At 42.2% G+C, this 25,155-nt stretch overlaps 3 protein-coding genes across 7 annotated transcripts in view; 2 read left to right on the top strand and 1 right to left on the bottom strand.

Moving 5' to 3' along the window:
* LOC107390569 (DNA (cytosine-5)-methyltransferase 3B) overlaps window positions 1-5,038 on the top strand; it is a 133,733-nt gene extending 128,695 nt beyond the window's left edge. For both annotated transcript variants that reach the window (XM_054745607.2, XM_054745606.2), the window contains exon 23: window positions 4,676-5,038. In XM_054745607.2, the coding sequence (XP_054601582.1) occupies window positions 4,676-4,907 (232 nt within the window). In that variant the 3' untranslated portion in view covers window positions 4,908-5,038. The remainder of the gene's footprint in view (window positions 1-4,675) is intronic.
* A 7,126-nt stretch (window positions 5,039-12,164) lies between these two features.
* Window positions 12,165-13,407, bottom strand: nppb (natriuretic peptide B). Its single transcript, XM_015977126.3, has 3 exons — window positions 13,275-13,407; window positions 12,420-12,699; window positions 12,165-12,317 (listed from the first exon to the last, which is right to left on the bottom strand). The coding sequence occupies exons 1-3, from the start codon at window positions 13,386-13,388 to the stop codon at window positions 12,307-12,309; spliced, it is 405 nt and encodes a 134-aa protein (XP_015832612.2). The 5' UTR covers window positions 13,389-13,407; the 3' UTR covers window positions 12,165-12,306.
* A 5,605-nt stretch (window positions 13,408-19,012) lies between these two features.
* The window catches only part of vps13d (vacuolar protein sorting 13 homolog D), a 206,285-nt gene continuing 200,142 nt past the window's right edge, over window positions 19,013-25,155 (top strand). For all 4 annotated transcript variants that reach the window (XM_054745595.2, XM_054745599.2, XM_054745598.2 and 1 more), the window contains exon 1: window positions 19,013-19,241. The gene's annotated coding sequence lies outside the window, so the exon portion shown is untranslated. The remainder of the gene's footprint in view (window positions 19,242-25,155) is intronic.

Here is a 25,155-nt window from a genome sequence, read left to right as displayed (position 1 = left end):
GTATATACATATGTATATACACGTGTATATACATATGTATATACATGTGTATATTAGGGCTGGGACTTGATTAAAAAATTTAATCTAATTAATTACAAGCTTTGTAATTAATTAATCTCAATTAATCGCATTTTAATCGTTCAGGAAAATGTGCTCTCAAAGTAAAACTTTTAATTAAAATTATGAGATAGAGAATCAAACATTAGACATGGTTATTACTGTAAACTAAAGCTTTTATTAAAAAATGCATTTTAATTATTCAAATGTCACTGTGTGATATGAAACAAAACCCAAATCAACAAAAATTTATAATTACAAATAGAAAACACCTGCAAAGGGTTCCTGAGCCTTTAAATAGTCTCTCTGTCTAGATGAATGACTGAAATAAATTTGACTTTGCACCAGATTCTAATTTTTCCAGTTTCACTTGTTTGTATAATTGGGAGTTTTTATAAGCATTTCTACTCATAATGTAGTAAAAACACATAAATAATAATCCTTCAAAATGACATGTTATAAGAAACTGGCTATGAAACACAGTGTAAGGAAAAGTAATTTTGTCTTACTTTGAAATTTGACTTGAGGGGATTATATAAACTACCAGAGCTTCTTTCCCTTCCAATTGAACATGTTCGACATACATACATATGTATATACATGTATATGTATATGTATATACATGTATATATATATACACGTGTATATATATATATATATATATATATACATATATATATATATATATACATATATATATATATATATATATATATATATATATACACGTGTATATATATATATATATATATATATATATACACGTGTATATACATATGTATATACACGTGTATATACATATGTATATACATGTGTATATACATATGTATATACATGTGTATATTAGGGCTGGGACTTGATTTAAAAATTTAATCTAATTAATTACAGGCTTTGTAATTAATTAATCTCAATTAATCGCATTTTAATCGTTCAGGAAAATGTGCTCTCAAAGTAAAACTTTTAATTAAAATTATGAGATAGAGAATCAAACATTAGACATGGTTATTACTGTAAACTAAAGCTTTTATTAAAAAATGCATTTTAATTATTCAAATGTCATTGTGTGATATGAAACAAAACCCAAATCAACAAAAATTTATAATTACAAATAGAAAACTCCTGCAAAGGGTTCCTGAGCCTTTAAATAGTCTCTCTATCTAGTTGAATGACTGAATTAAATTTGACTTTGCACCAGATTCTAATTTTTCCAGTTTAACTTGTTTGTATAATTGGGAGTTTTTATAAGCATTTCTACTCATAATGTAGTAAAAACACATAAATAATAATCCTTCAAAATGACAGTAGAGCAGGCACAAATATGATCTAGGACTTAACTGTACTAACTTTTAACACCAGAGCAGGCGTGACATATTCTGAGAATGATCAGGAACACTAACTGGTTCCAGTTGGATGACTGGAGGATGATGGGATGATAAAAGATCATGGCGAGGAAATAATGATCTGACGAACAGGTGAGCGGACCTTCCTTATATGGGAAGTCCTGATGTTAAGAAGGAGATGCTGCAGACCCGCAGATTCACGCCTGCAGCAGAGAATCTGGTGTGATCTCCAGCCTGATCACAACTTCCTCGTACCTCCCTGCCCCTGATGCACTTAAGCATCCGCCCCTTAGCTGATGACAGCTTCAACACACCTGCTGCTTAATGATAGTAATGCATGTGATGTTAGACAGAGACTCGTCTCAGAAACAGAACTGTTTAGAAAATCATCAGAAAAGTTTCAGAGTGTTTCTGTTTTAACTTAAACTTCTGTTTTCAACTTTAAGACACGTTGTCTGTGATTGTTTACAGAGTAGTGAGAACACGGAGCGTTCTCCCAGCGGAAGCCAGGTGCCTCTCGTTTGTCTGACTACTTTCATAAACTACTGTTAGGGCACAGAATTATTCTGTCTGGTGCTTTCAGCGCTGCACAGATGTTAAGTAAATGTTAAAAATATAGCTTACCGCAACTTTTGTTAAGTTCCCGTTGCCACCGGGCAGCCGCAGCAGAGACGATCTCTGAAAAATGTCCGCGACACGGGCTCCGTTGTTGTCTGGAAGTTTTGTTTCCGAAGTTAAGAAAAGAGGCGGACGTGCTTCCTAAATCCTGCATCAGTCCAAGCAAGGCAACTTCTTTCTGTTTTTATTCCGTTTTAGTAGCCATTAGCGCTGTGCATTGTTGTGTGCGTCAGTGATATTCAGTCTACGAGGAAATCGTGCAATGACAAAGGTTCTGCCGTGCTTGAAATGCAAGCTGCGATTAAATGCGTTAATTTTTTTAACGCGTTATTTTTTTCTAATTAATTAATCGTAATTAACGCGTTAAAGTCCTGGCCCTAGTGTATATATATATATATATATACATGTGTGTGTGTATATATATATATATATACTCTGTCAGTGCGCCCCAGGGCAGCTGTGGCTACATCGTAGCTCATCCCCACCAGTGTGTGAATGGGTGAATGACTGGTTGTGTTGTAAAGCGCCTTGGGGGGTTTCAGGACTCTAGAAGGCGCTGTATCAAATACAGGCCATTTACCATTTGTCCTTCAGGTGGAGGTGGACTGCAGAGTTCTGACCTGAAGAGGCGGCTCTCCTGTGTTGTTATGTTCTTGTGTACTTGTTGTTTAGTTTCTCTAATGTAAACATCTGGACAGTGCTCCTACACTGGACTGCATAAACGACCCCACTGAGCTTCTGTTTGGGTGTTGTGTCTTCTGGATGGACCAGGTTCTGTCTGAGGGTGTTGCTGGGTTAAAGTTTACCGGGATGTTGTGTTTGGAGAAGATTCTTCTAAGTTTCTCTGAGACTCCTGCCACGTATGTGATGATGGTGCCTTTGTGTAAAGGGTGTTGTTGTTAGGTTGGTAGCAGAGCTCTCATGTTTAGTGTTGAGTTCAGTGAGATCATGGAATGGGATCAAGAATTTCCTACTAACAGGAAAAAGATCTCAGCTAACATAGCTGTAGACAATGTTTGGGAGAATACTTTGTAAATTTATTTAGTTACAGAATACTTGCTTTAAATGTATTCTGTTACTTTGTTTAATCTTGGTATTATATTCAGAATACTTAGAATACTTTGCCATGAAAACAGCATTTAGGTCTATTAAATGTCACAAAATGTGTTGATAGCTCCTCCCGCAGGAAAGCAGGGCATATTAATGCTGAATGTCATGTACCGACTGGGAGAAAGGTAAAACAATGAAATTATTTTTATTTATTTATCAAACAGTCAATAGAAACTATATTTCTGTTTCTGTGAGAAAGTGCTTGAACATTGCGCAGCGTTACTATCTGCAAGAAAATGTAGTCGAGACAAAACGCTTCTAAATTATTGGGACTGGCCAATCACAGCACACTTATTTAGAAAAGACGATGTATTGTTTTTATTTTTTGTGTGTTTTGTAGTTTTTCCACGATGGAATGGCGGACTGCCTCATTGACAGACATCTAAAGTAGTCCAATCACAGCGCTCTATATGTTTGATGGGCCAATCCTAGCACTCTTGGGGGGGTGTCGCGCTCTGTGCTCCTCCATGAGAGCGGGGCTGGGGGGTTGCACACGTTCCGCTGGTGTTTCTCACCAGTATCAGCTGATGGAGAGCTCTAGTTTTGTTGTTGTTGTGTCGTTCGTGTCAGCGGACACGGTAGGATCGGGGAGGGGGGCGGGGCATGACGCTTAGCCTGGCGGGCCGCCAGGCTTGTAAAGCGATGGGGGAAACCCCGCTCTTACAGAGCTGTCTTTAGTGAGCTCAAAGTCAGTTTGGTTGTACACCTGTGTGATGACAATAAAGGATGTTGAATCCTGAGTACTGCTAAATGTACTTCCTGAATGAGTGACCTTTTAAGGCTAAAATAACAAATTCAGACAGAAGGACGACTTCTTTCTTCCTTTTTAATGCATGGCCTCACCAGCTGGTATCAAAACAGGACTCAGTATTGGAAGATGATCAATAACCAAACAACTTGGACTCGGATCAGGGGCATAAATGTGGTTAAAACATCTCTAGATATAAGTCAGCTTTAAAAACTAAAACTATTATTCATGAACTAACATTAACTCCAAATAATGACACTAAATGATATATTTTCCTAGTTTATTATGTTGTTTGAAACCGAGGGTCTCGTTATCTGAATTTAGAAACTTGTTGGATCATGAATCTGTTTAAAAGTGTTGCTCTTTATGTGCCCCTTTTTACCTTTGAGCCCCCGCCCCTTGAAAGGTCTCTGCACGGCCCTGGTGTTAACTAGCTATTACCTCCGACAGAACGTTACTCTGGTCCAGAATATTTTACTGAGGATTTACATGAAGAACATCAGACTCCTTAAACTCAAACCAGGTCTGTACAACCGTCGTCTTTACTGACTCCCACATCTCCGGCTGTTGCCTTTAGAGGTAATAAAACCTGGAATCCGTGCTGGACCCCCCGGCAAGTACAGACTTGAACACATTCGCCTAAATATTTCTGCAATGATCAGATTTGATTTTACCAGCAGTCCTGGCTCATTCTTTCTCTCACTTAGTCGAGTAATATTTCATATTTGACTTTTAGCTGTAGGGCATTCAAACATCAGAAGAGAAGCCTGATAAACTAATTGCTGCTGCCTTTTCCCTCCAGAATCTTTGGATTTCCCAAACATTACACTGATGTGAGGAACCTGAACCGACAACAGAGGCAGAAGCTGCTGGGGAAGGCGTGGAGCGTTCCCGTCATCCGTCACCTTTTTGCCCCCTTGAAGGAGTACTTTGCTTGTGAGGAGCTTCCTCTCCTGACCGTCCCCAGCACGTCCAGCTCCGTCTCTCCCCCACTGCCCCACACTCTGCAGACCTCCACCAGCTTCCAGCAGTAGGGGAGTCTCCATCTCCATAGTCTGACAGAATGTTTAGTGTTTAGTTCATTTCAGATTATTTTTCTTGAATCTTTTATACTTTTTAAAGACACTACAAAATACACACACACACACACACACACACACACACACACACCACACACACACTTGATTTTCATGGTGCTGTATAGGTCCTGTAGCAGTTGATGAGCAGAAACTGGGGATGCACCAGTATAATAATGGTTTGATATGTTTGCCTACACTAGTGGCCACAGCACCTACGTTACCTCTGTGCTTCAGTCGAACGATGTACACTCCCAGGCTGCATCACTCGCATGGCCAGCCCCCTCTGAAACTCACACTCAAATATACTAGGATGTTATAATATAACCAGCCCTGTTTTCCAACAACACTACTCAGAACAAAAGGAGCAGGGAATCAGCAAACCGTGTGAGGTGATCTGTATGCCGCACAAAAACACGTCACAGCAAAGCCATGAACCGTCTACTTAGTCTCTGGCCTTCTGTCGGACTCTGAACGATGAAATGGCTGCAGGCAGGACGCTCTGGAGCAGCCAGTGACTCCGCGCCCTGGCCTTGTAGTGGTCAACAAACGCGTTTCCAGACCAAGTCAGCCTGCTAAGAAGCACAAGGTAGGAAAGAGGAGGGAAATACTGAAAGGTTGCTGCTAGAAATGGCAGCCTGACCGAACCACACCCATCAGGGTCACGCTGAGTGTTGCTGTTGGAAAACCTCGGTAACATCAACTGATGATGGTCCTTATGCTGGTTTATTGTGTGCCTACCCCACTTTCCCACTTTTACTGGCTTTTTGCCACATGTGGCTGCAGATGAGTCAATAATCAGGTCAGGAAACGTTGAATGTGATTAGATTGCACAACATTTTTGCACATAATTCCGGGTGAACACATGAATGTGGTTTGAATGAGGCATAGCTGTGAAGTGTCATACATGCTGGTTTAAACATGGTGGAACACGGCATGATGTCCTGTTTACGACAGATTTTAATGAATAAATTTTTTTTTCATTTCCAAATCTGAGCATTGATTTAATTATGAAATGGAAAAAATAATTGTTATTAAAGATTTCTTCTTTTTTGGGTTCAAAAGGAGTTATTTTTCCTACTGTACCTCCAATAGGACATGCTCTACTCCTGCAGGGAGAAGAGATGGAATTTGGATTGTTGTCGACATTCAGACACAACGAAAATATTCAAGGGTTAATATTAAAAACTGAAGTTATTTAATGTGTTCTCAAACTGTTAAAACATGAGGATCCAAGTCTAGACACTGTGTCCCTAACCTGTTAGGGTTGGGCGTTGAGCCTCGATTGGAAGCAGCACTGTCGTTTTTCCAAAATGTAAACATTTTGATTCCCTGTCGACCGACTAGAAGCCACGGCCCATCCTGAAATAAAGACATGATCAGAAAATTCTGATGGACTTTAGAAGCCAATCATACCACCTGTCTGTCACTTCTACTCTGCAGCAGCCCTCAGCGCAGCATCATGCCCCCCCCCCAACACACACACACACACTGCAGGCGTGCGGAGGCAGAAATGTAAACACACACATCAGCTGAGCTTTTACTCTTTGAGAGTGATGAAGTGTATCATGCAACGAAAGATACGGGCCAGAGGAAGCTCGCTGGATTAAACAGCTTAAAGAACGAACTCTGGGCAGAGAGAGGTGCAGTCTTAAGGCTCACTGCAGAAGTAAAAGCAGTCGAGGCATCAGCAGTCCAACGCAGCTACACTCGTCTGACCGTCAGAGCAAATAACCAGTAAAATAGAGTCATGCTAGATCAGCATTTCTCTGGTGGGTCTCACTGGGTCTGCCCACCAGGAGACGATACGGGGAATAATGAAATAATACACAAAACACTCGTTTGTGAAATGGTGTAGTACTTTTAGAAAACTTTAGTCTGTTGAGCGTTTTAATGTATTAAATCTGTTAGATTGTCACTGACCGCATTTACATTTCAGTTTTCCTAGGAATGGTTAGATGAGGCCGTGTGAAGTGGTTCAGTGCATCAGCCAAACTCACTATTGGGTCAACACTGCCTCCTGCTGGATCATAAACATCATTGCAGGCAAACGTAAGAGCGATACTACTGACATCAAGTCCTGGTGGGCCATTTTGTTCACCCACTGTGGTCCGGTCATTTTATTAACGTATTAAAGTTCAGTTGAACAAATGCAACAATTAAACAACTGAAAATATTATGAATGTTTTAAAAAGAATAATTTTGAAATGAAATTCTGGTGGATCAAGCAGAAACGGAGAGGAACAGGATGAAACAAGGAAATAAAACAAATACCTCATTTGCTGATATAAGAACAAAATGATCTCGCGGACCACCTTCTATTTTCTTTCCTGCTCCATTATGCATCAGTAGCTGAACACTGGAACAACGTTGTTTCAAACAGCATCCCCATCGTTCACGTGACTACTTCATAAACCATATGTGCACCAACACGGGGTCCCGGTCTATGAGCTGGATACATGCACCACTGCATCAGGATTTAGGTGTAGATTCTCAGTCATTCTGCACATGATCAGACTTATGTTTTAATTGAAAACAGTTGTGAGTTGTGTTTTTATTTTATTTTCTCCCCGTGTCCTGTCTGAAGCAAACAGAACTGATGTCTGAATGCTGGTAACAAGCCTTACAGATTTACTCTCAGGTGGAGCATCAAAGCGTCTGCTTTAATGTCACGCCTGATACTTAAAACTTTATTGTTTTTTGAATGCTTTGCAATTCTGACCAGACACGGAGACAGGTGAAAGAGAAAGGAAGAGACAAAAGGAAAGAGGGGGAAAATAGAAATACGCTTTGCATTAACCAGTATAGAAAAACAATCAATGAAGATCAAGAGTCTGCTTCTAGACCTGCAGAAAGGGGACACACAACAATACATCAGGAGCAAGCTATCACTGCGTCAACCTGATGAAGAAATTATATAATCAACATTGTTTAACTGAACAATCACACGATAATAAATCACAGTGCATTTAGTGCCAACCACAGCCTTAAGACCTGTGTTGAACGTGCCCAAGCCCATACTTATGAGAGCACCATGTGAGCACCTGTGTGTGTACACGCGCTTGTTTATGTAAGGTTTCTCTATAGGAGCGCCCAATAGAGAGTGTGAGGGACCACAGATCTGCCCCCAAAGATGTGTAGGAGACGGGGAGAGCTCCAAGTCCCAGAGATCCAGGAGCTGTCCCAGAACACAGGAACCCCAAGGAGACTGCGACCAGAAAAGTCCCTGCCCCCCTTGAGAGATGCAGAGGATTGTCCTGGGGAGCCACAGCCGGCAGAGTCCCGGGAGATATCAGCGGCAAGCCCTCAGGCCCGCCCGCAGCCTCGCACCCCCAAGCCGGCCGAGCCCGGGACCCAGCAGAGCCCAGGGACCCAGATCCCACCAGGCAGCCACTGGGATTGATCAGGCTGACGCCAAAAATCTTAAACCCCCTGACCCGGGAGCCGTGAACACTCAGGGAGACCAAGGCACCACACCCCACACCAGGTGTGGCAGGGGGAGGGGGGACAAAGATCTATATCATCAAAAGAAGTTCCAGGAGAGGGGAGGAGTCAAAGGCCCCACCTGACATATACAGTCATACACAAACACAGTCATACACTCCCTCCCTCATGCTCACACATGCACATACAACCAAAGACTTACAAAAATGCACGCCGGACACCCACTCATGCTCCCCATACACACCCTATTCACTCTGGTCCCGGCACTGCTGCACATGGGGTACAACCATCACCGGTAACCAGAGTTAGACCCTTTCTGCTGGGGTGCTGATGAGCAGGCTCCCCCGCCCAACGCTGAGCACAGCAACCCACCACCCCAGACCCCAACCAGACGGCCAGATCTCCCTCCTAGCCTCCAGCCCCAGGAAGCCAAGCAGCAACAGAGGTGGCTAAGAACCCCTAGTCTCCCTCCGCCTGCTCCAATATAGTGTTAGTTTTAAGTGAATAGAGCTCAGAAACAGCAGTATGTTATAGGCTCAATATAAGGCTTTTACATTCATTTCAGTGAGACTTGTTTGAGAAGATTCCTATGTACTTGTGTTGCCATGGTAACAGATGACAGGAATCTGCTTCAATATGGAGATTTCCAATGTCTTATGACCTTTTTAAAATTTAAATAATGTTTCTTTGTTAAGGTATGTTGATACAGTAGTGTCTCAAAAGTTTACAAAATGTTGTTGCTAAGCTTGTTGCCATGGTAATGGATAATGCATTTAGGCAAGGCAGCTTTATTTATACAGCACATTTTAAACATAGGGACAATTCAATGTGCTTTACAATTAGCATTAAATAGCTCAACAATAAACATGAGAACACAAACTAAAAATATACACAGGTACAATTATAATTTAGCGCCAAATGGAAAAGACAATTAAGGTTAAGCAATGACATCACAGATTACAGTGGAGACGACGCAGCATAAGAAACCATTCATGTAAAGACTGATGAGGACATGTGCATGAGGGTTTTAAAACAAGGGTTGGGGCAGATCTGAGGTCATGGGGAAGCTGATTCCATATGTGAGCAGCTGAGCAACTTGATGCATCTCAGGGTTCCCCCAGCGCTTTATAAGCCTGGCAGCCCGCCAGGCTAAGCGTCATGCCCCGCCCCCCTCTCCAACCCTACCGTGCCCAGTGACACTAACGGCGGAGCGAAACTAGAGCCATCTATCACAGGGTGTCCGCGGGGTTTTAAAAAGTATTAAAAAGTGATAAATAAAAATAGTCAAATTTCAGGCCATTAAAAGTGTTAAATTTGGTCTCAGAGGTATTATTTTTTCCAAATTAGGTATTATTTTTTTCAGACTATCAGGTGTCTTATTCTGAACATCGACATAGAAATATATTCCGAATGAAATGTTTTGAACGATTATAAAAAACAAAACAAGCCGATTATTTGCTCCTCCCGCCTGCGCTGCCCCGAGTTACAAATGAAGCGCTCCTCCCACAGTGTTGCCAACTTAGTGACTTTGACGCCATTTCTAGCAGCTTTAGACCCCCTTCTTGACTTTTTAAATCTTAAAAGTACCTAGCGAATACCTCAGAAACATCTCTGGTAACCCTTAGCTACTTTCTGGGTAACTGTCGTCGACATTTCCTGCAGGTTAGCTAAACACTCCGCCTGCTCTCCGGACCGTTCTTCAGGACATTAGGAAAGGGAATGATGTAGTGATGTGTCACCCCGGCTTTCCACGGGAGCCGTCAGCAGCACGTTACTGCAGCAGCACGTCATAGCTGCTGATAGGAACCGCTGTGGTCAACAGAACCTTTTCCACCAGAGCCGTCAGCAGCGCGAGTCGGCCGCGTCTCAGGAGCAGCATGTCGCGGCCTTTACGCGCCGGTTCTATTTTCTACGCGCGACGCCTCTGAAACGGGTCAAGTTCGACATTTTTGGGGAAGGAAAGACAGGAAATTGGACGCGGAAATGGAGAGAAGCTCCCGAGATTTTCAGAATAAAGAACGTACTGCCTTCCGGTTGCTTTACTTTAAAAAAACGTTACTAACTGTGCGGCCCCGTGAGAAGTTATCACCTAGCTAGCGGTCTCCTTTGTTTTTCAGGTCCGTATTGGCGATTATAAAACGGACAGAACATAAAACACAAACCATGTTGTAGTTTTCTCCTGCTTGTTGTTGTGTTTACTGACGAAGTCACTCGTGTGACTTCGTGCTCAGTCGGTGACAGCTGCTCCCCTGCTGCTTCGCGTCTCGTGGGAGGGGCCAAGCAGCAGCTTACGGGAGCAAGACGTGCTGCTGCAGTAACGTGCTGCTGACGGCTCCGGTGGAAACCCGGGGTCAGTCGCTAAAGAAACAGCTCTCGGAGCCGGCTCCATGTCGGATTAACCAGAGTGAGTGACACACACTGTACCTGCGGGCTCCTGAGCCGCTAAAAACGGCTAAATGTGCGCGTGCAGCTTGCCCCCGTTCGCTGATACCGGGTTGGGGGGTGGGGGGTGCAGCTGTGGTTGGGACATTTATTACATTAACTGATGGAATTGTAAATAGTTTATAAATAAGGTAGAAATAAGTTCCTCAGGCTGATAACTAATCTCTCTGAGGACACGGTGCTAGTGTACTCTCCTACAGCACCTTGACATGACTAAATAAATATTATGCAACATTTTGTGAACATCATTTTATTTGCATGTATTTGTTATAAATGCCACTGTATAATTCTTGTTGTCAATATTTGCAAGATATCGGTATTTGGGTCTGTACTGGTTAGACTTAAATGAGTTAAACCAAGGTCTATAGCCCTTGGGTCATAAACTATGAGCTGTAAGTATATTGGTCTTTTTATACTGGGAATCAGGAGTTATTTTAGTGATCATCTTGTTTCTTGTTTATTTTTGTCCTGAGCAGTTTTATGACTGAATAAAAACAACAAAAAAATCTACATAAATTGAAAAATAATCGAGATCTCAATTTCAGTCACAATAATCGTGATTATTGTTTTTGCCATAATCGAGCAGCGCTACTTTAGCATATCCGGTCACATAATGATGACGTCATTCAGTGGTCGTTGTGCATCATTTCAGGCCTCGTGGTCAACTGTCTGAACCGCTGAACAGAAGTGCCTGGCTTATTTTCTAAGTAAAATAAATATGTGCAATATGTTGTCAACATCACTGAGTCTCTAAGTCTATTCTTTTTGTATGTTATATATGTTAAAATATGTGGAAATAGGTCGCTGATTAACACTTGCAATTTAGTGTTGTGATGGTTTTAAAAAAAAATTCTGCAGGTATTTAAAAAAAGTATTAAAAAGTAGTAAATTTTACTTAAGGATTGCTGTATATACCCTGTATCAGCATATACTGGTGAGAAACAGCAGCGGAACATGTGCAACCCCCCACCCTCGCTCTCACAGAGGAGCGCTACGGGACCTTACTTGGCCATGTCATTGTTTTCTGAAGACAGGTGATGTTGTTTGAATACAATAAAACTTTCATAAGTGTGTTTAGATTGGAAACAAAGTAGTTTGTAGTGATGTCTAAGTGTTTGCATGTATAGATTTCTGTGCGTTTTCAAAGTGTTTATAATATTTTACTGGTTACTTGTAATTTTAAAAAAATGTAACTGGGAGTAAAAAACTGTATATATGGTGGATATTGGCTTTGGACTCGGTCTTCTTAGATATAGTTTACAGCTTTTGGTCATAAACCATGGTCTCTTTCATTGATGAATGGTTGGAAACACTCAACAGTACACGGAGATCACTAACAATTTTATTTGAAATATGTGTTCTTGAAAGTCGTAACAACAAATAAACAGTCATAAATAAATAGGACATAATTTAAAATAGGTGTAGGTACAGACATCGCAGTTCTAGCATTTGGGATGGTAAGACTTCATCTTTACTTTTCATCTGCAATACAAGAAGAAGAGATTTCATCATAAATATGTAGTAAACACCATTACATGTGTTAATAAAAACACTCAAATCTAACACTTTAGTTTCTGGACCTACTGAATCTGCCAATTGTGTTGCAGCCCAAAGAGCTCATTGAGCCTATTCTATCCATCCGTCGCCCAAAGCAGCCAGAAGATCTCCTGGTGGAGTCATTTCGGAGGCTCTTTAGGTTCTTTGCTGAGAAAAATTCTCTGATTTCTGCCTCATCCAGCCCATTGGGTGGCTGTTTTTCATCTTCTGTATCACCCATGCCATCGAGACTCTCCGTTTCCGATAGGACATCCTGGTCCACCAATCTATTCTCTGATAATGACTCAGCCAGTCTGTGAAGAAGCACCTGCAATACACATGAGCATTAAGTTATTATTCATTCATGGAGCAGGCGATGCATATCACCCTTTTCCTTTCAGAACACCTTCCAGTCTCAGAGCTCCGTAGAGTCACATCCTGGTTCCAGAGCTTGATAAAGACACAGTTCTGTCCAAGAGATTCACAGACCTAAACCCCAGGAGCCAGATGAACATGGCCACAAATCCCTGTTCCAGAGAATGAGAGAGCCATCTCCAAGTGATGGAGCCAAACTGATCCTCATCCCAGTACAAAAAGCTTCATGTTTCACTTCTCTGTCCCAATACCACATTTATGTCCCATGACTAGTCAAGTGGCATTCGGTCATTTTCCAGGCCAGAGTCACATCCCAGTCTAAACATTTGACTCGGTTAAATCCCTGTCCCCGAGTGTTATGGAACAGGATCCATAACCCAAACCCAGGGCTGTAAGTTTCTTCTGCAGTCTCATTCGTGTGCCAGAGCTGCTTTGGCTCCATGTGGGAATTAGTGGTTTAACAACACTTTACTCTGTGAGGGTTAGTGGCTGCCTCACAAGATAATACTCAACAAGGTCCACACTCACCTTAAGGACGTTCACGTCAGTGTCAGTCAGGCCAGAGTGGATGGGATTCGTGCTGCACAGCTGCAAGTTTAAGATCAGGAAAAGGCTGCAAAGAGGAATGATGGGTAGATACATGTTTCTGCCAGCTGCTGTTCTGATGAAATTTTGTCCAGTGGCTGTTTGTTGCTGCAGCCCACATCCTCTCTTCTTTTATACTTGAGCTCTACACGCATCGGTATGTCAGGAATCTTGACATCAGGCTATATGTATTCCTCACACCTGATTATGATAGAAGCTGTCGGAAACAGCTCCTTATAGAGTTGTTTTAGATATGGAGCACTTGTAAAACATAGACGCATCCATAAACAAGTTTGTTTCAGCAGCTAGGCAACCCCTTCATCCCTCACACACTATGGGGGCGGGGCTTTCACTTGACTATAGTAGTTGTAGAGTAAGACCTGTAAGTATTACAGTGTTGCTAAATTTACTGGGCTACGTGATAATGATAGCATAGCCCAGTGGGCCAGGTCTCTGGGCTAAGATTGTCATCTGGTTATTATTAGACATAATAATATTCCAAATATTTTACATCAGTAGTAATGAACCATGAGTCAACATGAGCAACTGATTAATAGATCAAAACCAACACTTTTCCAGTCATTTTAAAGTGATGGAGCGATTTCCTGAATTTCCAACATCAAATCTGTAAAGATTGAAGCTGATGAAAGTGTCCGTAGTTGATGTAGAAACTGTACTGAGAGAGTTTATTTTTTTAACGTTTTACAGGTCTGGGGCACTTGTTCTTTTTCAAATATGATCCGTCACTTTGAGACGCATATTCTTGCCGTACATGAACATTTTCTTACTTCCAGGCTCCACCATCACGCCAACAGACAAGCTTCTTCTTTCCTTCTACTTATGCATTTCACCTCATATCGCTGTTTTTCATGAAGCTGGATGCTTCTGAACGGTACTGCCAATCAAAACCGAACATCAGTGAGTTTCATGAAACTGCTTAGTTCTCCTAAAGAAGGGGCAAACATCAACAGATGTTAATTTGATTTAAAATACTCAGTTCTTCTGAAGGGGTTTCTTTTTTCTACTTTATCAAATTTTGGATTTGGGTCACAATTTATAAATTGGGTTAAAATATTGTATAAAGAGCCGAGGGCGGCAGTTATAACCAACGGAATGATTTCACCTTTTTTCGGTTTGTCACGTGGGACCCGACGGGTGTTCTCTCAGCCCTCTATTATTCATTATATTTATAGAAACGGTAGCTGTGAGTATTAGGTCAAATAGTGATATTAAAGGTATAAGAGCGGGCCAAGTTGAACACAAATTACTTCTTTATGCAGACGATATTCTAGCAACGATAACTAATCCACTTACATCCTTACCACATTTAATGGACACTCTAGAGTCCTACTCAAAAGTTTCTGGATATACAATTATGGTCCAAGTCTGAGGCTATGCCATTGTCGGGTCTGTGCTATTCACACATGGTGGAGAAATTTAAATTTAAATGGACACCTAAAGACATGAAATATTTGGGGATGAAATTATTTCAAGAGCTAGGTGAGCTGCCTTCACTAAACTTGAACCCAGTGTTGTCTAAAATCAAAACAAGTTTTGAAAAGTGGGAGGCATTAAAATTGACTTTGTGGGGCAAAATTAATATTATTAAAATGATTATAGCACCCCAGCTCAATTATATGCTCATGATGCTACCTATTTCTATTCCTCAGGACTTTTTTAAAAGGTATGAACATTTGGTCAAACATTTCTTGTGGGAGGGTAAAAGAGCAAGAATAAAAATGGAGAAATTGTATGCCCCCAGAGAGAAAGGTGGATTGGGACTTTTGGACCCAAAGCTCTATTGCCCATCATTTGAAATGGCAAAACTAGTTAAATACTGGGAGGAAGATAAAGAAAAACAAGAATGGTTAAATATTGAATTTGATATCTGTTCACCATTTGATCCAAAACACAAATTGTCTCAAAAATAAATACAACTAATCCAGTTATTATTCACTCTTGTGAGATTTGGTCAAAGGTGCATAAAATGTTGAAGCTTTCACACTATGTTCAGAAGTATGCGTCTCTTTGGAACAACCGGCTACATGTATTGGTAAAGTACCGGTGTTTTGGGGACAGTGGCACTCACGTGGTTTATGTAATATTGGAGATCTGTATAAAGATGGAAACTTTATGTCTTATGAGGATCTAACCCGTACTTACAAATTACAAGGTAAAGGACATTTTTGGAAATACCTCCAAATGAGACATTGTGACTTCTAAATTTAAGGAAGTTCCTGAGAATGATATTTTAGGTTATATGAAAATGCCACGTGATCGCCACACTGCTTCGGTGTTTTATAAACTGTTTAATCGTGGTTTAAGTGGGGAGTCTTTAGGCATTAAACTACTTTGGCAGCGGGACTTGGAAACAGAATACACAAATGAAAAATGGCTAAATATCTTATCAGACAGTGGTAAATATATGAAAGAGGCTAGAAGTAAGTTTATACAGTACAAGGTGACTGGTTAGAGGGTATGACTCTCACCCGGGAGTCTGGGGATCCAATCCCGCCCGGGCCTTCGTTTCTCCACCTTGCCACATATTGACGGATAAACTCAAGGATGTTGGTTGTTTTGAAAGAATTACCCCGACGCACACTGATGCGCATGGATGAGCCGACATTTTAATCGTTACGCACATCACAGAGGTAACTTGATTCCCATCAGAACATCAGAGCTTTATACTGGACACTGTGTTCAGCGCGGCTCGGAGCGCCCACGGTGGACAGTGGGCTGAAGATCTGTAGAGGGGTTCGCAGTGCAGAACCACGGTGTTGCGATGATTTCCTCCCACTGAAGCAGTCTGGAAACCCGGTCTCTCTGAGGGATGTGTCACTTGGAAAAATGTTCTTTTTATGAAATTATGAAACTTTGGCTGAACAGCGCTTGTTCCCGTCTCTAATATGATGACGCATCCAGTCTGAGGCAGAATAGCAGCTCAGAAAGCTCCTGTAGAGACATTTGATCACGCACAAAGTTTATGTGGAGCAGAAGCAGTCGGGCCACGGCAGGTGACATGTTCCTACATGAAGTCAAACTGTTTAATTGTAACATTAATATGTTACTGGACACACTGGTCTGGTTGGTTAGACCAGTGTTTGAAGTGGAAAACACACACACACACACACACACACACCAATTAAAATAATGCTGATAGCGTGGACTAGAAGACAGGTGATGGGTTACGTATTTAAATGATGATCAGGCTGATGTAAAATGTAATCTCCATCCACATCCAGACACAATTATCCTCTATTCTTTCTCTAGTTGCTCTGCTCTTGCCTGGGCTGATGTAGCTGACGGTGCGCGCGGCGCGCCTAACTAGCGGCTGATGCACATTTTATGCATTTGGAGAGGTGGGCTGGATGCTTTGCTTTTACTGGAAGATGGTCCACTTAACGCACGGGTGTAGACTACATATTAATGACAAATGAATGAAAATTAAATTGTGAGTTTTTACTTCATATTTTAGAAATAAAAATGACGGGGGAACACATTTATGACGTCTTTTTAAACTAAATTTTCTAGCGCCACCTGCCTGCTTCACTAAGTCACTGCTTATTAAGGTCCGTCCAAAATTACCGTGGCCCACCCAAAAATGAAAACCTGGCGCCGCCCCTATTATAAACCTCTGCAAATGGTTGTTCTTCACTTTATCAAACTCAGACTTTGTACAGCTAATGTCAAGATGTAAAATTATTCAGGCGAGCTCTTCCGTCCCTCCCTCTCCTGCTCTCCTGGAAACCCGACATCGGCTGTCAGAAGAGGGAGGTGAAGAAGGAGATGAGGCAAACAGAGTGAGTGCGACATAGAGAAACCAGACTGGTGTGGAGGTGAGCAAAACAGGAGGAAAAGTGTGGGTGTTGAATCCCCCCATCCCCCACGGGTGCGACGCCCATGCGAGCGACCGGTACCGGCTGCTGTCACCTGGTTGTGAGCAGCTCTCTGCTGTCTGAGGGTAGGCCCCGCCCACAACGCCGCGGCTGCTGTGGCTCCCAGTGTTTTCTTTACTGTGGGAAATGGGTAATAATGGCTCTTTGATGGGAACAGGTTGCCGACCCCTGGATAAGATCTGAGCTGGTAAAACAAAAATCCTCATCAGCAGGCTTTTTTGAAAGTGGGGGGGGGACACAGCTGCCAATCACAAATTTTGCCGGGGACATGTCCCCGGCGTCCCCGGTTAAAATGACGCCTATGGTGATGGTAAGACTTCATCTTTACTTTTCATCTGCAATACAAGAAGAAGAAGAGATTTCATCATAAATATGTAGTAAACACCATTACATGTGTTAATAAAAAAAAACACTCAAATCTAACACTTTAGTTTCTGGACCTACTGAATCTGCCAATCGTGTTGCAGCCCAAAGAGCTCATTGAGCCTATTCTATCCATCCGTTGCCCAAAGCAGCCAGAAGATCTCCTGGTGGAGTCATTTCGGAGGCTCTTTAGGTTCTTTGCTGAGAAAAATTCTCTGATTTCTGCCTCATCCAGCCCATTGGGTGGCTGTTTATCATCTTCTGTATCACCCATCACATCATCCAGCATACTACTCAACTCAACTCAACTTTATTTGTAAATCGCGCCTTACAGGCAAAAAGATGCCACCAAGGCACCACAAGTAAAAAACATAAAACATTAAGTCCAGAAAATAAAAACATTGTATCACAAGATACAGATAAAAATACATTGAGTGCACAAATCGCTATAAGTAAAATAATAAAAAACTAGTTAGAAAGGTTAAAAGATAGATCATAAAAGTAGGTTTTTAGCCTTGCCTTAAACCGCAACAGAGGTGGAGGCCCTTATGCTGAGAGGAAGCTCGTTCCAAAGCTTAGGACCTGCCACAGCAAAGGCCCTATCACCACGTGTCTTTAGGCGCGTTCTTGGGACCGAGAGGAGCATGAGGTTCTCCGAGCGGAGTGACCGTGCAGAGGTGTCCGGTTGAAGCACTGACACCAAGTAAGGAGCGGTCAAACCATTCAACGTTTTAAAAACCAAATAAGAGTATTTAAAAATGAGTCCTTACATCCTTACTATTGAAAACCGATCACGTGGGATTACTAGTGACTTGTCTAGCCTAACTGAAAGAAAATTGTATTTAATTTTTTTTTTATTAATTTTGTTTAATTATATTTATAATTTAATCATCATACCTTATCTTGTGTCTGATTTTGTGAAAAAGCTTGATAAAGTGTGTTTTGCAGTCGGGTAAGTAACCTCCTCAATAGAAATGAATGCACTCGGTGCGAATGGAGACCCATCTAAAATGGCGGCCGGCCACTACGGCAGCTCCAGTCCAAGGTGCGTCTGTGGTAGGACAGTCTGCACTTTAGCGACGGGTTGCTGCTAAATGAAATAGCCAATCGTAGTAGAGCCCTTCTAGCCAATCAGAGGCGAGAAAGGCGGGTTCTTCCTCGGAAATCATACTATTCCAAATAACGCGTCCGGCTACGGTTAACACGCCATCTTGTTGTCTTCACCCAGGCGCTCACGTTGACGGTGCCCGGAAGTGTTTATTTGTTGGGCAGAAACGTTTCAGGTAGTCTGAACCAGTGGGAGTTTAACATTTAGTTGAGAGTGTTCGGGTTCTGTTTGGGAACACTACCACGGGTGACCGACAGTAGTGCGTCACCGACCTGAGGTGGAAATTTGAAACCATGCATGCTAATTTAGGCTAAGTGTGTAGCTAAGTGGACTACAACCTGTCCACCCCTCTTGAACACACGCAGACCGCTTCAGTCTGATGTTCGTGTCTCTGGTGTAAGGATATTGTGTTGGTCCCCGTGACGTAGGTCGGTCACCGCGAGCTGACGTTTGCTTTGATCTGATAACACATGACCGGGGGCTCTCCGTTGACCTTGTGTCGGAACCGAACCCAGACCGAACCGGGACCGACTGTCCTCGTTGGTAAGTTTCTACGTTTACTCTGGTGTGCTGTATGTGGATTATGGTAAATGTTCTGTGAGTGTTGCTGAATGAAGTCCGGGCGACAGGATGCTAGCTGGTTTAGCCCAAGGGGATACCCTCATAGATATGTATATAAACATAAATGTGTATATATGTGCAGTGTTGGGAAAGTTACTTTTAAAAAGTAATTAGTTATAGTTACTAATTACTTTGTAAAAAAGTAACTTAGTTACTGAGTTACAAGATTATAAAAGTAACTAATTACCAAGAAAAATAACTATGTAGTTATTTTTTCATTAAAGAATGCAAGAAAAATGGGTTAGTTGAACTTGCTTAATTTACTATAAATGACTACAGTAGTGAAATATAAATGACTAATGACTGGAACATAGTAAAATGTAGGGCTGCTCGATTATGGCCAAAATAATAATCATGATTATGGTGACTGAAATTGAGATCACGATTATTTAGGACGATTTTTCTATTTATTCTGATTTTATTTGTTTTTATTCAGTCATAAAATAGCTCAGGGCACAATCAGAACAAAAATAAATAAGAAACAAGATGATCACTAAAATAACTCCTGATTCCCAGTATAAAAAGACCAATATACTTATAGCTCCTAGTCTATGACCCAAGGGCTATAGACCTTGGTTTAACTCATTTAAGTCTAACCAGTACAGACCCAAATACCAATATCTTGCAAATACTGACAGTAAGAATTATACAGTGGCATTTATAACAAATAAATGCTAATAAATTGATGTTCACAAAATGCTGCATAGCATTTATTGAGTCCTGTCAAGGTGCTGTAGGAGAGTGCACTAGCACCGTGTCCTCAGAGAGATTAGTTATTAGTTATCAGCGTGAGGAACTTATTTCTACCTTATTTATAAACTATTTATTTACAAGTCGTCCATCAGTTAATGTAATAATTGTCCCAACCACAGCTGCACCCCCCACCCCCCAACCCAGTCTCACAGCAATCAGGGCAAGCTGCACGTGTGTTTAGCGTGCCGCACGCGCACATTTAGCCGTTTTTAGCGGCTCAGGAGTCCGCAGGTGCGGTGTGTGTGTCACTCACCCTGGTTAATCCAACAGTGAGCCATATAACTGTTTCTTTAGCGACCGACACATCACTACATCATTCCCTTTCCTAATGTCCTGAAGAACGGTCCGGAGTGTTTAGCTAACCTGCAGGAAACGTCGACGACAGTTATCCAGAAAGTAGCTAAGGGTTACCAGAGATGTTTCTGAGATGTTCGCTAGGTACTTTTAGGATTTAAAAAGTCAAGAAGGGGGTCTGAAAAGCTGTTGGAAATAGCGTCAAAGTCGCTAAGTTGGCAACACTGTGGGAGGAGCGCTTCATTTGCAACTCAGGGCAGCGCAAGTGGGAGGAGCAAATAATCGGCTTGTTTAGTTTTTTATAATCGTTCAAAACTCAGATCGTAATCGTGATTAAAATTCGATTAATTGAGCAGCCCTAGTAAAATGTATGTCTAAATGTTTTTTATAAACCTGAATAATTTAAATAAATAAGCACTTAACAGGAGGGACTACTAACAGGAGCATTACACTTATCTAGACTATTAAAAGGTCACTGTGATATTTAACAAGACCTCAATCAGCTAAAATTTAAAATTGCAAATAGAAACACCTGTAAAGGTTCCCGAGCCTTTAAATGGTCTCTCAGTCTAGTTAAATTACAGAAATGAATGTAATTTTTCCAGCTTCACATAATTGTCTGTTATTAGTGGCATTTCTGTTGCTGGTAATCTAGTAACGGTTAAATAAATAAATAAAATCCTTTAAAGTGACACTAGAAGAGGCACAAGCCTGATGGAGGACTCACATTTACTAACGTGGGTCAGACCCAACCACAGAAGAGCTGAAGCTGGGTGGTGAACACACACAGGTAGTTCTGATAACACCTGAGCTCCATGACGTCTGAGACTGATGCATCAGTGTTACAGCGGGACTAAAGACATGATCAGGAACAGGTTACAGCTGGATGATCTAGGAAGGTAGAAGATCAGGACGTCTGAGCGGTGAACAGGTGAGCGGACCTTCAGGACGTCCTGCTGTCACGCTAAGAAGGCCACGGCTGCAGAGCCACACCTGCAGCCGTAGACTATTCATCATGTCTACCCAAGCCCTCACAATGCGGCTCAAAAATTGAGGCCAACCCGGAAGTACCAAAAATTGCAGTTCCACCCTCATCCACTAGGGGCTGGTGTCAGAAGCGAGCAAATCCTCATTGACTCCCATGTTAAAAATACCAATTTCACAGCAGAAATAAACATGTTTACAGCCTGGTACCAGAACACGTTCTAGGTTTAATAGATCTTGTTTATATTCACAACAACTCTGAGGGGCGTGACGTTTTTTCTAACTCTTCTGTTTAAGTGGAATTAAAGGCTTAAAATTCTGAATAATTAATGAGCATCAGAGGCACTTCCCAGCCTAGGCCTCACACTAATCGGTCTCTGTCAGACACCAGACCTGCAGGTCAACCACCCCTCTAGGGGAAGCTCTAGCTGAAGTAGAATCAAAAGGATGGATAAAAAGAACAAGGACGAACATTTCCCTTAAATTAGGGATGCACATTTACCAACGTTTCTTTAACCGGCTATCGACGCCCCATAACGATTAATAGCTGGTTAATCAAAACTATCCACCCCCCAGTGCACACAGACATTTGCCCCGCCCTATAAATAATAATGCTTCTTTAGTCCACTTTATAAAAGTAATTCTGACACAGGGCTGCACAGTGGTGCAGTGGTTAGAGCTGTTGTCTTGCAGCAGGAAGGTCCTGGGTTCGCTTCCCAGCCTGGGATCTTTCTGCATGTTAGCATGTTCTCCCTGTGCATGCATGGGTTCTCTCCGGGTTCTCCGGCTTCCTCCCACAGTCCAAAAACATGACTGTTAGGTTGATTGGTCTGTCTAAATTGTCCTTAGGTGTGTGTGTGTGTGTGTGTGTGTGCGTGTGTGTGTGTGTGCGTGTGTGTGTGTGTGTGTGCGTGTGTGTGTGTGTGTCTGTGTTGCCCTGCGATGGACTGGCTCTCTGTCCAGGGTGTACCCCGCCTGATTGCCCGTTGACCGCTGGAGATAGGCACCAGCCCCCCCCCCCCCAACCCTCCGTGGACGGAGCGGGTTCGGAAGTTGGACGAATTCTGACGCCCACACTCGTTACGTTTGTGAACAAGAAGTAAAGAGGGTGGGAAGCCCTAAATAACTAAGAACGCTGCCTTGTGGCTAACCGCTTCGTGTTTGAGCACATTTGTTTGGTCATGTGACGAGCTCATTTCTTCTTCTGCGGTTGCCCAGTAAATATTTTGATAGCGGCACTCTTGCGCCCTTTAGTGGCTCAAAATATATTGCACTCAAAAGCAGCAGAAGTCTTTGAATCTGTTAACCAGGCAAAACTATTTTACCCGGTTACAACATTAATGGCAGCTAACCGGTTAACTACGTACACCCCTACCTTACAGGAATAAACTTCTGAAGGAGGACAGAGTAGCTTCAGTAACTGTCTACAGCTGACGTCGTAGATCCCTACGACCTCAAAGGAAACAAACACAGCTCAGACGTCTCATTACTGCTGAAAATGTATAACGTGAGTAAGCATAGTACTACTTGAGCGTAAGTAGTAAAGCGAGAGTTCAGACACTCCCGTAGGCTTCAGTAGAAAGAATGGAAGTGATGTCAGCCATGGAGCTTCAGATAGTTCCAAACACCAACAGTTCCACCAATGAACGCCGTTTATTCTCCGTGTTTCAGAGCTTTTTGCCCGTAACTTTTCCGAAAAGCATTAAAGTCGGAAAGGGGGGAGGGGGATCAGTAAAGCAATAAAGACATCCAAATGGTCCAATAAGTTTCACTTTCCTTTATTTAGGAAGTACACTGATTAAATAATTGTTTATATTGTGAATATACTTACAAGTAGCGGCGTTGCTCTTATTTCAAGTTGTTTATTCCCTCAACGTGCTGCTGTGAGCAGTGTTCGGTGACGGAGCTGGTAGGCGGAGCCTTCGGAAAGGCAGGGTAACTTTTCTCTGCATAACACCTGTAGCTCCAGCACGCAGCTCTGTGCTGCAGAACTAGAAACCCCGATGTTTTGCAGCCTGTTGGAAATTTGTCTTTTATTGGCGTAACTTTCTCTGTCGGCTGGCTCCATGTTGTCTGACTTCTCTGTGACTGTTGGAGGAAACTGGAGACGGTGATGTGCTTTGTTGATGCCTGAAGGGAAAAGCTGACAGTCAAAGCAGCCAATCACAGAGCATGTTGAACGTCCAGTATGTACACATTACAAGTGTCTGTAGCTCCGTCTCTGCTGTCTGGCTAAAATACCACCGAGCTGCAGGTACCAGCTCTCCAGAGGAAACACGTTAGCTCTGTTAGCAGGCTTGCTAACAACACTTGGTGTCTGAGTCCGTGCCTGCTGTAAACTGTGTAACGTGTTGTTTTCATACAAGACACAATTATTGATGTAGAGGGACTTAATGAAATCAAAACTAAGCCATTTATCTCTACCTCAGGATTAATTAAAAAAGTCGTGTTTGTTGATTTAAAAGGTTAAATCCGGTTTATTTCTCCCAATTCTGATCCTTTCAAAAACACGTCATTGGGCTCGATTTCTGATCACGTGTTTGGATCGGAGCCAACAGGGGTTGGGCTAACGCTAACCCTAACCCATCCCTACTGGAAGCAAGGTTAAACTTCATTTATACTTCTCCGTCTACAGTCAGGTCCCTTCTGGAAAGTTGGTCCACGGTCAGGGAGCTCTGAAGGTGTGATTCACCTGAAAGATAAAATATATAAAAGTTAGTTTGTTTACCAAATTAATAATTCTGTTATATCAAACCCAGTAGGCTAGGATGTAACACGGATTATGCTGTAACCAATGTTAGTTTCTTGATCGTTTAGTCATCCATCCATTGGAAGGGTTGGGCATCGTTTGATTTTGAACGATTCCAATTCCTCATTTCGAATCCGGTTTCTATCGATTCCCGATTCTTTGAAGACATGACATGTTTTACATGAGCCAGCTAGCCACAGGTCCTACTGGATGAACTAATCATAACTTCAACATGAATTTTAACTCTATGAACAACAACATCACCTTCATTTAGACTAAAACATGTTTTGGAGACAAAAGAAGACGACTTGCAGCACAACCAGTGTGTTTGTTTCTGACCACAACCAAAGTGTGGAAGCAGCCTCTGGGATGAGAGGCTAAATGTCTCCAACATATCCAGAAACGTCCAGCTGTTTTCAGCTAAAACTCTCAGGATGATCATGTCCAGGATGACTGAGAACTACACCTCCATGCTGCAGCAGCTTCAGTCACAACAGGAAGTGGAGCTTAACCGTAGCTGCTGTCAGTAACAAGCTAACAGGTTTAAACATTAAAACTCAACAGAAACAGTTCATAAAGGAAATTAAAATGTTAGTTATTATTATTATTATTCTACTTATTTATGGTGGCAGAAGCTGGTGTGGTCCACCACAGAGAAGCTGCTCTAGCATGATGACTTTAATTATTCTACAGGTTACTGTTCAGCCTGCTGACGCTCACACACACACACACACACACACACACATACACACACACACACACACACACACACACACACACACACACACACGAGTGTTGGTGACTGCTGACGCTCCGTGTGTGTTGTTATTTCTGCAGTGAGACAAACTCACCTCACACCGTCCAGAGTTTGTTCTTTAAAGCTTCTATTAAATCCACCGTGTTGACGTATTTAACACGTTTCCTCTACGCTGCAGGAGTTAACGTTCATGTTACGGAGTAAAAGTTCGGCAGACGCGTTTGTTTATATCTGGGTGGGGGGAGGGGGCGGTGCTGCACACACACAGCTGGTGTGATCAGCTCTGAAAAGCGTTGATC

This window comes from Nothobranchius furzeri, chromosome 10 (genome assembly GCF_043380555.1).
Source record: "Nothobranchius furzeri strain GRZ-AD chromosome 10, NfurGRZ-RIMD1, whole genome shotgun sequence".
Taxonomy (NCBI): domain Eukaryota; kingdom Metazoa; phylum Chordata; class Actinopteri; order Cyprinodontiformes; family Nothobranchiidae; genus Nothobranchius; species Nothobranchius furzeri.
Note: the sequence above shows the minus strand (reverse complement) of the source record. Positions and strands in the feature narration are given on the sequence as shown.

Coding starts and splice junctions, on each gene's coding strand:
- nppb (XM_015977126.3), bottom strand. CDS start 13,388: ATGTATCTACCCATCATTCCTCTTTGCAGCCTTTTCCTGATCTTAAAC. Junction 12,700..13,274: donor CTGACGTGAACGTCCTTAAG/GTGAGTGTGGAC, acceptor TGTGTATTGCAG/GTGCTTCTTCACAGACTGGC.